General features: G+C 41.0%; 1 protein-coding gene across 2 annotated transcripts in view; it reads left to right on the forward strand.

The window, feature by feature from the left end:
• Positions 1-12,607, forward strand: part of LOC124154237 (nascent polypeptide-associated complex subunit alpha, muscle-specific form-like) — a 107,631-nt gene that overhangs the window by 7,085 nt on the left and 87,939 nt on the right. For both annotated transcript variants that reach the window (XM_046527834.1, XM_046527835.1), the window contains exon 4: positions 1,561-2,619. In XM_046527834.1, the coding sequence (XP_046383790.1) occupies positions 1,561-2,619 (1,059 nt within the window). The remainder of the gene's footprint in view (positions 1-1,560; positions 2,620-12,607) is intronic.

A 12,607-nucleotide genomic window follows, 5' to 3' on the forward strand; every position in this document is an offset into this window, starting at 1 on the left:
ATAAAGCAGTATAATGCAGTCAAATAATACATTGGATTCGTGCGTGCGGAAAGAGCACTAATTTATAAACAATATAATACGTATACCAACTACTTGAGTGAAGCCATTAAATTGTGCTCCGGGCTACCCTGAGACACGCTTCTAGAATCTTGATCTATTTAACCTCCTGGGAAATCATGCAATTTTGAAAATTTTTTCTCGGCTCATGTCATTTGGATGAGATTGTGACGTGTGCATCAATTACTTGGATTACACACGACAATTTTTCCACCCCGAAATTCACTGTCCACGCATTTGAATTTTGCTCTTTTTCCCAGTCAGCCATGTTTGGAGTGCCCGAACTGTCTTCAACGTGCCTTCAACTGGTGCCGAGGCGGTGCATGCGGAACCGCATTCATATTTTTGAGTTCTGTGGTCACACATCGGTGATAGCAGTCGAGTCTGACGTACTTACTCATCTTAAAATGCAAACCACCGAATTTGAAGATTTCATGCTTCACTACATGAAAACGTGACTCTATGCCATACTTTATACGGACGTAATTTTTTGCTCATATTCCTATCCATCAAAAGAATAAATTCGCTACGGAATAAATCGCTTGGCTTCATGGGTGTTGGAATGCAGATCTTTCAACATCGGGTCAGGCATTCAGTTGTACCAAGAAAACTGGTAGATTACCTGCGGGGAAGATCAAGGTTGTAATCATGGTCAGGTAAAACAATTTTCAGCTCAGATAATTTATTGCTTTGGTGTTAACGTATATTGAAATTTAGTTATCGTGTAATTTATCGAAGTAGGTACTAGGGAATTTTTTTTGGTCCCAAGGTTGGATCCAGGATTTTTTCCTGGAGGGGCACGAGGGCCTGTCAGGCAAACTGTCTTCTTATATTTGAGATCAAAAACAACATATAGCAATTACTGTATGAAATATTCCCTTTATTTTAATAAGAGAGTTATTAATATGATATAAAATTCATTTGCCTCCGTAATACACAAAGCAATACGAATGTAATGATAACCGCATTAAAAATCTTGCCTATTTTTAAGCGCCTGGAAGGGCACGTGTCCCCCCCCCCCCCCCCCATGCCCGCCTATGGTCGGTCCTATATTGTGTTTTGAATGCCATAGCGCAGTGGCAGTACGCCGACTATTAGGCTTGACACTTACGGCTCACAAGTCTAGGTAGAACCAGATTTCATCACTCTGATACCATGGTACGGAAAACTAGCTGATTATGTGCACAACTTGTTCTCAAATTATGTAGATTGGCAAGCCAGAAAATCGGGACCGCATTTCAACATGATGGTGTATTACTCAAAAAGTGTGGATATCAAAGCCTAAGACGTTTGGAATTTGGATTACTCCCGGAAAAGTGAGAATGGCTAAAAACAAATTACAATATTATACAGATAGGCAACCAGGTCACCGTTAATACTAATAATGCCTATCAAATTGAGCTCACGGCATTGTTTGGAGACAATATCTCTGTATTTACGGTCACTCCCTTACTTCATACTTCTTTCTCCATTTTATAACCTAATTTTCATTTTTCCTTCCAGGAAAATCAACAAGCTCCTTAATGACATCAAAGCGCAGCCGGAGAAAAGCAATTTTGATTTCGGGGCACCGATAAAACCTTTCCCTATCCCGCTCCCAACGAAACTGGGAGATAAATCAAAATCAAATGTGAGACTCCAGCCGACCATGTCATTACCTAGGAAGAAAAAGGGATGGAACTGTGATGCTGGAACCGGCCTCAACCAGCCTTCGTCATTCCGACCTATTCCTCCTGGAGTTCATACTAGCCGGCGCGATCCACCCCGGCCCTCTCCACCGCTGGGCAAAAGACCACCGCCAGCTCTACCAGTGTCAGGGTGGAACGGCAAGAGTTCCGCAAGCAGCCAAGAGAGAGATCGATCCACATCGCCGGGGAAAAGGTGGGAGTCCGGCGCTCCTAGTCCTTCCGTTTCCAACCCGTCCGCCACAAAGCCCTCCGGTTGGAATCAGGAACGGAAACCAAAACCGCCAATACTCGGGAACAAGCCAAATTTATCCGCCACTCTTGGTGGAAGAATCGGCCCAAAAGGCCAAAGTCCCGTCGAAGAGCCACCAAGAGAACCAACGAGCCCATTCGCTCAACAGCAGGGCATCAATGCCTTTCGACCGCCACCCATTGGCAAGCCAAATTTCTCCCTCACTCTCGGTAGCAGAAGTGGGTTAAATGACCAGAGTACCGTCGAAGAGACACCACCGCAATCAACGACCGTGCTGGCGCAACGGCTATGCAATGCCTTTCGACCGTCACCTTTGTGCCCCTCAAATATATCCACCACCATTGGTAGCAGAAAAGATCTCGGCGGACAGGCACCTCCAGAATCAATTGGCATACTGGCACAGCAGCTGGCCAAAGCACTGCGATCAAGGGAACAGTCGAACGCTCAGCAGAACGGGAGGTGGCCACCAGAGAAGGCGGAGCCGAGCCGTCCTAAGCTGAAGAGTCCACCTGCGCCACCGGTGCCGCCCACCATGTCATCTGCGCCGACAATTTCGCCGACGTTGCCTGGCAAAGTTCCGGCTCAGAGCCAGTCTTACCTGCCGATGCCACCGCCCATACCCACGTGAGTTATTCCAGCAGTATCTTTTATCCTAGAAATGTTTCATTTCTGGAAATTTCCAGGCTTCCGTGTTCTAAATTCATATTTTCCAAGTTGTCCTTTGAAGTCTTATGAATAGTCGTCGCGCCAGTGATCATTTAATATGTAAATGTGGTTCTGTTGAAAATGTAATGTTTTATGTAATATATCGTAGCTTAAATTGCAAATGTGGGATACATTTAGCTTTTTTACGGTATAGTTTGGACCATTTGAGTTTTATTGATTTGGCTGCTTCTGCTAGGCATGATAGGGAATCAAAAATGGATCACGTGACCTTTGTGTACGAATTTTCAAAGGCGATTGCTCAAGTGAACGATGGGAGAGACCGTGCCTGGGGCCTTCTAAGCCGACCTTAGCAGCCAATACCACGACCGACAACAAAGAATTAGCCAACTGCAAATTTCTCCTACAGCTTCGTGACAGATAGTCCTTTTGAAAGACGTCACCCATCTTACTCCAGAATAAATAATCATTGATGTGAGCAGTCACCGTCAGGCCAAAGAAAGTCCCATGCCTTTATTTTCAAATGAAAGCGGTCCATCCTTCTTAACTTTTAGTCCGGTCGCTAAGGGTGGACGATTTGATGCTCTGACCTTCCCGCCTCGCAGAGGACCTTGGCTTGGGATGCGTGGTTCAGGAAAAAAGGATGCTCATTATGAATGAGGACTATTTTTATGTGTCATTTGCAGCTCAAGTCCTTTGATACGATGCATAGAAAATTGATGGAGCGCACGGATTCAAGTAAACTTACCTTGCAAGCTCGATTTTGTAATTTCCAATTTTAAAGGTAAAAGAAATTCCATGCACCAACTAGTTTCATAGATATTCAATTCATTTGAATAGTAGAATAATATATAATGTTGTAAGTTGTTGTAAACCAGTATAATAACTCAAAAAAATCTAAGTAGAGCACATTGATTAAAATAAGGTCATAAAAATTTTCAAGTAAATCCATCAAATACACCGATAACAAGAATAGAATATGATTGTCTTTTTGCTGACATCATTAATTATTGGGTGGTCAAATTATTTATCGTGAAGTGAAAGTTTACTTTAATTCTTTTTTAATTACGTGTGGAATAAATAAGCGTGTACATTTCGCATGAGTGAATTTTAATAACGAACAGTTTCGTCGATATGCACAAGTACAAACAACAGGTTTTTTACCTGAGGATATCGCTCAGCGACGAAACTGGTCGTTATTAAATCCATTTGTGTAAACGTTACATAGTTTATTTATTCAACGTGAAGCAATTTCACCAATTTACGCCTCAAACTATCAATTTATGTAATTTCCTTGAAAATTATTAATGATTATGGGCTGCCGGTGGGGAAGTGAAGATTACCGCTTCGTCCAACTTAAGTACTTATTTAAATTTATAGTACAAGCGTACATGAGGAGTGGAGTGGAATGCGTTTATAATAGACGGAGTATAATAAGGATGCAGTGTTGAGAATGGTCAATGATGTTAGTAAGCCTTTGGAATTAGGAGAAAGTAAATTGATGGGTAAAGAATGTAACGCAAGAGGAGGTTCTTAAAGGCCGTTTTACACGGTACACGGAATTGCGCAATCTGACGTACGTGCGAAGGCGCAATCAAAATTGCGTCGTGTAAAGCGATGAATTGCTAGAACACATGCGAGAATGCGTGGATGTGAGACGGCAAAATAGCCCCTGTTCTAATTTCGTTCATGCATTCGCGCAATTCCACGCCATTTTAGAATTTAATGCAGCTCTAACCTGCGCAATTCCGTGCCCCGTGTAAAACGGCCTTAAGACTTGATGTGGGAATGAGTGCTATACATCTCTCTATCACGCGTCATCCGCATTCCTTCATGACGTTTACATTCGAAGAAACCCCTTTTATCTCTCACCTGTAAACGTTTACATGAGTGTTTCTTGAAATACATTGAGCTTAGGATGTGAGATGGGGTCAAAAGAAATATTTTATGCTTTGAGAATAGGGTAAAAGTTTTAGGATGCTTACGTAGTGCGAGAAGGATATAACACTTACCCCACGTTTTCTATGATGAAAATGAACGAACATATTAACAATACCGCATATTGGTAACCCCACCTTCATAGAATGTATGCACTTAATAAGATTATGCTGCATTTTCTGAACATTTTTTATAGGCTTCCAGTGAGTTTTTTTGTTATACTTCAAAAAAATTCTATCCTTCATTCAGCCGCTAGATCAAGTTTAAGAATGTTCGTGCTAAACTTATGTCCTTTTCCATAGCGTTAAGAATGTTTTTTTCTTTTCTTTCTTTTCGGGAATTTTTGCATGTTTTGTATAATTTTGGGTGACTACATTAAGGTATGCCTCTGGCTAATCTGTGATTATTTCTATGAAATACGCTGTTGACGATGTGACATCAAACTGATTGGGTCTGGGAGTTTTATAGGTGATTGAATGCCGTGGAAGGACAGACCATCAAGATAGATTTTTCGATTTGTCTGGAAACCGACATGTGCACCACACAACCGTCGCGTCGGCCCCGATGGTGTTGGTGCCAAAATTTGTATGGTCTGGTCGATGCGTATTTATCAGATTTATACATCGCCATGACCAACCAAAATGAGAAGCATTGTTGCCAAGAGGATTGGGTGCCACCAAGCGTCCGAGGAAGGTAATGAACCGCCCCCACCAAAAACAAGGAGCGACCTCTGGGGTCAACCTCCGTATCCGCATCTTTACCAAGCGCGTAGAGGTGTGTGTGTTAGGAGGAGTTGAGGCGGTGGACCGAAGTGTCCTCTACCCTTTTTTACTCCTTCTATTGGAGGGAAGGAGGTGGGGCGAACCGTTTAAGCAGCCCTCCCCTTGCTTGTGGCGGAAGCCCAATGCATTAGCTCGCCGCTTGTGGCCACGGGCCAGGGCGAAACCTTTCTTCCCCTCTCGCTATCATCCGAACGTTCTACTACCCCGCGTTTGCACCATCTCGCCAGGACCGATGCTTCCTTCCTACTCCACCATAGTCCACACCAGAGGCGGATTTCGGGGGGGTTACAAGGGTCATCCCCCCTAAATTTTATCGAAAATTTTGATTAGTTTAATAGTTTTTGTACTCTTGTGAAGGGGTAATATCAATAATTACATGGATTACAGGGGTCATCCCCCCCAAATTTTAACGAAAATTTTAATTAGTTTAATAGTTTTTGTACTCTTTTGAAGGGGTGATATAAAAAATTTCGTCTTTATTTGTTACAATCGAATTTAGGACTACATAATCCTCTCTTACAATTACCTTGCTTGATAATTATCAATTATAATCACATACATCCACACCCTGGATGGAGGGATCCATCCATATGGGAATCGAATCCGCTACCTCTAGGTTGGCAGTCGGGGACGTTACCCCGGCGTCACCGATATAAGCCAGGGATGTATATTCAAAGGCATGGCTACAAGTTCCGAGCGTCAGAGAAGTTTGAGTCGTATTAATCGTAGAGAGTAGCATTCCCTGCTTTGAAAACGCCCCTCTTCCTCGGGGACTCCCCTGACCCAGTCCGTGAATTCCCCCAAATTTGATGCTGAATCCGCGCCTAATCCACACCCGCGTTGCTCGCACCGGACTAGGTGAGCTAATTGGAATTATTCCTATCGGTTTTCATGTTGAGCAGTTTCTTTGCTTTTACGGGGCTATCTGAACATTCTACCCGGCAATCGCTTCCAGTATTTCAAGAACTCTCATTCACTTGTTATTTTTCTGTTTTTTTTTCTAATTTTTTGGTCTATGCGTTATGATTGAGGTGATTCTATAATGAATTTTCCGGCTGATTCACGGAATTTCAATTTGATGCCTCCCTTAAAAAAAATTTCAGATAAATGGTTCAAAATTGTGAGTTTTACGGCCTTCTGAGGGATATTTTATTAATATTTACACTATTCTATAAGTAATATTAATCCAATTAAGTGAAATAACTTTAAAATTTCTCTGAGCTCTGGGGGGAGGGGGGTTTATCCCCCGAAATCCCCCCCTCGCTGCGCCACTACTCCCAGGAGAGACTGAAGGCAGCAATTTCAAGTTTTTGCCGTCGTAGGGCTAAAATCCCAGGCAGAGAAGATCTCTCAGCCCTCACGCCGGAAAAACTTACCCGGTTTGTACTGATTAGTATTATTGACATTTACAGTTTAATCAGGCATATAGTTCCATATTCTCATTGATAAATTAAGTAGGAATTGAAGGAAAGAATCTGTTCTGCATTTCGGTATTTGGAAACGCCTCGATAACCCAGTCACAATTTTAATGATATGGAAAATCTTGAAATATCCCGTAGTATAATCGTACCCATTGCTCGCCAGGACGAAACCGCCGGCATTACATTTGCTAAAAATCCCTCTCTTGCATAAGAGGCCTGTGACGTAGGCATACTTAAGTATTGACGGCTCCGAACGGTTGAGTGCACCTGGTTACCCGAGTTCCTTTGTTCTTCTTGGCGCCGCCGCCAGCAACGAGAGAGCGTACCCACTTACCCGCCTTCCCGTCCGCTGGCCAGCGGCGCATCAAAAGCAGCGAGAGTGCCTCGCCCAAAAGCCTTGGAGAGAATCGCAGTACGCGTGTAGCTATATAGTTGGCTCGGCTTTAGAGGATGTATCACCCCCGATCGTATTTTATTTATTTCCGAACGTATTTCTGAATTTTCTATCCTGCAATCTCTATCAATATCTCAAGTACTCCTATTCAGTTAGCTTTTTTAATTTTTTTTCTAATTTTTACATCTAACCATTTTGATTCAGGTGATTCAATAGTGAATATTCCGATGGATAAAGACAGAATGACCGAATCAGGAAGAATTTTATGTCTTCGTAACTCATCTATCCCTGTCATGTAGTGTCATATGCGCTTTTTACAATATCTAGTTGATTCACAGAAAAAAAAACATGTATTTGGTGTTCCATGACATTTGTACATTTATTGAGGTTTATGGCAGAGAAATAATAATTAATGATTAATATTAAAAACGTTTGAGGAAATACATAGATAATAAACACAAAGACAGAGTGCCCTTAGCTGTTTTGTGAAAAAAAGACTTGACTGCTGATTTATTCGGGTGTGGATAAAATATCGAAGATGATTATTTATGGAAGTTGAGATATTTATAGAATTTCATTAAATGCAATGAATAAGGAATGTGTGAATCAAATATTTGTTTTGAGTCCTTTGACCATTTATAAATCTTATTCTAAATTCCATTGGTCAAAACTTTCCAACTCAGTTAACTTTCTTGAGTTTGCCAACATTTGTCTCTATCTCAAGTTTTGAAAATTCTTACAGAATATTACAGAGTAATATGGTAAAATTTGAAAATTGAGTGAATGTTAAAAAGTGTATTCTATTCGGTACCTACAAATTTTACAATGCTAGCCTAAGTATTAAAGCTTTAGTATGTAAATCTTATTGAAAAAAGGTAAGTCATTTTGCTGTATTGTCACTAGGAAAATTTTGTCTGTACTTTTTCAGCGCTAAAATTAGCTTATTTGAGATACAGAAAATATTGAAATACCAAATTCTTTCGATAAATTTCGAGTTCGGATCTAATGAAAAAACCATTGTCTATGGGACTCAAAATAAATTTAATATGAAAAGGAAGAGCGAGAAGGTAATTGAAAGAAATTGGACTGGAAGAAAGAGAGACCCGGTAAACAAATATGTAACTCAGGTCCATCATCCTTTCAGATTACGAAAACAAGGTCAAAGTTTGTTAAATTATCATCATATTTTTTTTCTCGTACAAAACTGGGTCGCGTGTATTTTATTTTGCCAAGTACACAGGTTACACTCGTACATCGCAATTCATCTTCCACAATAGCACAGAATACAAAACCAATACTATCCTTTGAGAATAATGTTTGGAAATGGGCACAAACTGATGAAGATTCGACATAAATGAAATTTCTCGTATCCATCAATTTTTTTTCTCCCGGGAGGTGCAAACACCCCGATCCAAATACACCTCAAATAATGAGTAGCATCTACAACTAAAGTATTCAATTTGGCCAATTTTAGTGGTTTGAAGGGGAAGATAAATCCCGGTAAAAAATGTTTTTCTCGCTCAGCTATATTCTGGTAACTTTAGAATGAAATTGTGTGAAGTTGCAGCCCACTTCAGTTCATTAATTCATAAGTGGGTGACGTCACTAGGGTTTTGGCTCATAAACTCATTCAGAGGGACCCAATTCTTGACAGAAATAATCACTCGCTAAAGTGTTGGTGGAAGCAAACCACGTGAGACGAGGGGTTGCTGAGAAGCAGTTAGCCGCTCTACAAGGGTCCGAGACGTCATTAACTTTATCGGCGAAAGGGCTTAACCGGTCGATTTTTCGCCTCGAATAGCTCGAGATACAGACGACACAGCGCATAACGAAAAAAACACGGGTCTCTTTATTTTTCAAGAACTATCAAAACTGACGGTAAAAAACGAACTGGTGAACGAGCCCGATCTTGAGCTTCTGCGCCCTAATATTACAAAAGAGTATCATCAAGTCCGCCTCTAAATGTTTTGTCAACCACCGCGCATTTAAAGGGTTATTTACAGAAGTCGCCACTCGCGTCGCTTTTGGACAAATTGAACCGAGTTTTACGGGGAAGTAAGGAATAATTAGGGGTCTCAACCGAAATGTACATTATTGATGACGTTATTTGTCAAATTTATAACTCTCCAATGCTGTAATTCGCAATTACAAACATTATAATGCAAAATATTGAAAAAAAAAAGTGGATCGCATTTCACTCATCATCGCGCCGCGGACATTATTGAAAGCCGATTAAAGTGCGATAGAGGTGGGAACAGAAATCAGTGTTTTATAGAATGGAATGGGGCCTCCTCTATGCAGTCCCCTTGCTTCTGCGATTCGTTTAAATCTGCTTTCCGTACTGAATCGCCTGGAGTCAGGGATTATTGAGCCACGGGGATACCATCTTGACTCATTTGTCTTTTAAGCGACGGATCCGAACAGGTTCCTTTCTCAATGTCTTGCGAAGGGAAAGTGTTCGGGCATCCCGCCCCGAATAGCTTTCCACTTGCAAGAACCACCACTCGATTTCCGCTCGTTCTTACCGGCTTGAAGAAAGGAGGTCCCGCCAAGATTATGTGGCTCAAAGCCACTGGTTCCTGTTCATATACTTCATATTTGGGTAATTTCTCCCGACGTTCAGTCATCGTCTCCTTTGAGTTCATCCCATCAAAATGGCTGTAAACAAAGAAAGCTATTTTAAAGCATCAAATATATACCTAAATATTAGATGAGGAACATCAACATTTGAGTGAAGTCTTCTCTGGATTTCTACACTCTTATAATCTCGGGCTCCTTCTCCAATTCATAATAATAATTTTATATATATTATGTAGGTTTGTACATATATGTAAGTATTTTCAGAAGATGTGTATAATTTACATTTTATTTTCACTGATGTATAATCTTTTATTTACGTACTTTTAGAAGAATCCTAAATGGAAGAGAATTTGCTTTATTGTCCAATGCGTAATATTTAGATTATGTCCAGTACCTATATGTAGATAAGTTTTGCGTGTATGTATATACTTCATATTTGGATAAACATCAACTTTTCTGTCCAAATTATGGCCGAATAACGTTCAGCGAGCACTATTGAAACCACCACTCATCATTCGAAGAAGAAATATTTATGAAAATACAAATTTCACGCAATGATTGGGCGATAAGTATTCTGTAAAATGCTTCATAGATTGTCCAAGTAGTATTCTAGGCAGATAAATTTATTTTGAACTGTCGTTTGAAGGAATACCATACGGTATGAATCGTCGGACGATGTTTTAAATCGATGTTGTAAGATGATTTCCATTAGAATTAATTTGCTTAATTTCAACCGGTAGAATTTCTGAAGGAGGATTAAACCACAAATATTCAGAGTAGTAATTGTATATTGAACAGCATAAGAAAAATCTGTGTCCCTCCTTGCGAGTTTCAGTCAAAAATATACTTCACATACCTTGTTAATTAAAACTCTTTCAGTGTCGTGTAGCAGACAAGTGTAGCAGACAAACTGGAAATGATCTTTCAATGAAAATTCTCAAATTAATATTTCACGCTTTGGGATTCAATTTACCGTTATGTAGATAAGTCATGGTTAAGTTGTGAACTACTTATGAATTAGTTAATAAATGTCTTCTCTGCGGCCATTCCCCATTGGTTTACCATTAAATACGAGAGGCATATGAAAAGTAAGATCTCCAAATTTTTTGTGGTTGTTGCGATTTTTTGGCAATGCGTATTATACATGGTTATAAACCTTGAACATTCAGCTATTTTTCTACGTAGTAGCCCATGCGCTCGATGGCTTTCCGCATCAGCGAGACAAACTTTTGCACTCCCTCCTCGAACCAGCTTCAGGTGGGTAGGCAAGAACCGCTTCTTGAACGTCGCCGTCGTTGTCAAATTGTCGCCCACCCAAATCTTTTTTTAGGGCCGGAAAGAGATGTCATTCATAGGGAGCGATATCTGGACTGTTAGGTGGGTGATCAATCACCTTCCAACCAAATTGTTCGATGAGTACGTTGTTTTGTGGGCCACATCCTTGTCCCTTGTGGGCATCACGCCTTGTCTTGGTGCAATCGAACGCCTTTTGTCAACCTGCCGCGTCTTTTGTTCTGGATACCCCTTCGAAGTTTGCTTAGGGTCTCATGGCACCTTGCGTGGTTGATTTCTGTATCCTGGGGCATGAAATCGACCAGCAGGACACATTTTCTGTCCCAGAAGATGTTAACCATAATCTTGCCATCTGATTTTGAGAATTCTACTGATCGTCATGGACGTTGAGGCGGCAAGCAGAAAATTTTCTGCTCCACTTCCGTACTTTTTCCAAGTCTAAGCACTTTGGACAACACACTTCTTCCGATTGGCGATGAATTTCAATCGGAGCAACCGTCTTCGCATGCAGCAATTTAATGATAGACCGCAGTTCACACTTGGCGGGAGCATTAATCGGGACGCCCATCCCGAATAGGTGCTTCGCCGATAATTATCTTGCTAATGTGAAACTGTTTATGTGAAGGCGAGGGGGAAGGACCGATAAACACGTCCGGGTATCTAGATTTTGCGCATTGCTGCATGGTGCGACACCGACGCTTTGGAGACCTTACTTTCCGTGTGCCCCTCGTATTTTTTCCCATGTGTCACATCCTCCGTTTGAGCAAAAAGAAAGATTTAAGCATGTAAAATTCGCGGGAGTCAAAAATTATAAATTTCAATGCTAATCTTCCGCATCATTTTGAATCCATTTTAGTGGGTTTTTTCATTCAACTGACGTTTTAGTAATCATTAACTGCGTTAGTGCGCTAATAATACGAAATTACGAAGGTAGCAGTATGAGGACCCTACAAATTTCAAATAGAGGTAGGTAACCTTCTGTCGATGAGTTGTACCAAGCATTGCGTTTCAGAGATAATTGTCGACAGGTTACAATAGGGTGGTTTCCTTCATCAAAGAAAACGATGGGCATTGATTGCGAATCGTTACCCATTATTAATGTATTCATAATATACAAATTATTTGGTTTTAGAAATCCCAGTTTAGACGAATGTTAATGGTCAATTTTAACCTCATTTGAAAGAGGCCAGATTGACGGTCATGCGTTCCACTACACGTGACGTCGCAGGGACCCAAATTCTATATGAGTAGTCAGGAGTTTTACATCGTCTGAGATTACCAATGCATGCATGAGGCTCAGAGCTCAGGGAAACATCTCTTAATAATCACCTATTAAAATTGCCTATGGTCGGAAAGTTTTCTGCGTTTGATAGAGTATTAATACTCCTTATTTAAGCCAAGCGCCAACTGCTAGCAGGGCACTCTACGCTACCGCCATGCTCGGTAGCACGCAGCCTGCATCGTAGCGGCGTTCATAGCCTCGCACCTAGGTGGCCTCAGACAGCAGCAGCCAGACGTCACACGAGCATTTCCCAGCATTC

This window comes from Ischnura elegans, chromosome 2, assembly GCF_921293095.1.
Source record: "Ischnura elegans chromosome 2, ioIscEleg1.1, whole genome shotgun sequence".
In the NCBI taxonomy this organism is placed as follows: Eukaryota; Metazoa; Arthropoda; class Insecta; order Odonata; family Coenagrionidae; genus Ischnura; species Ischnura elegans.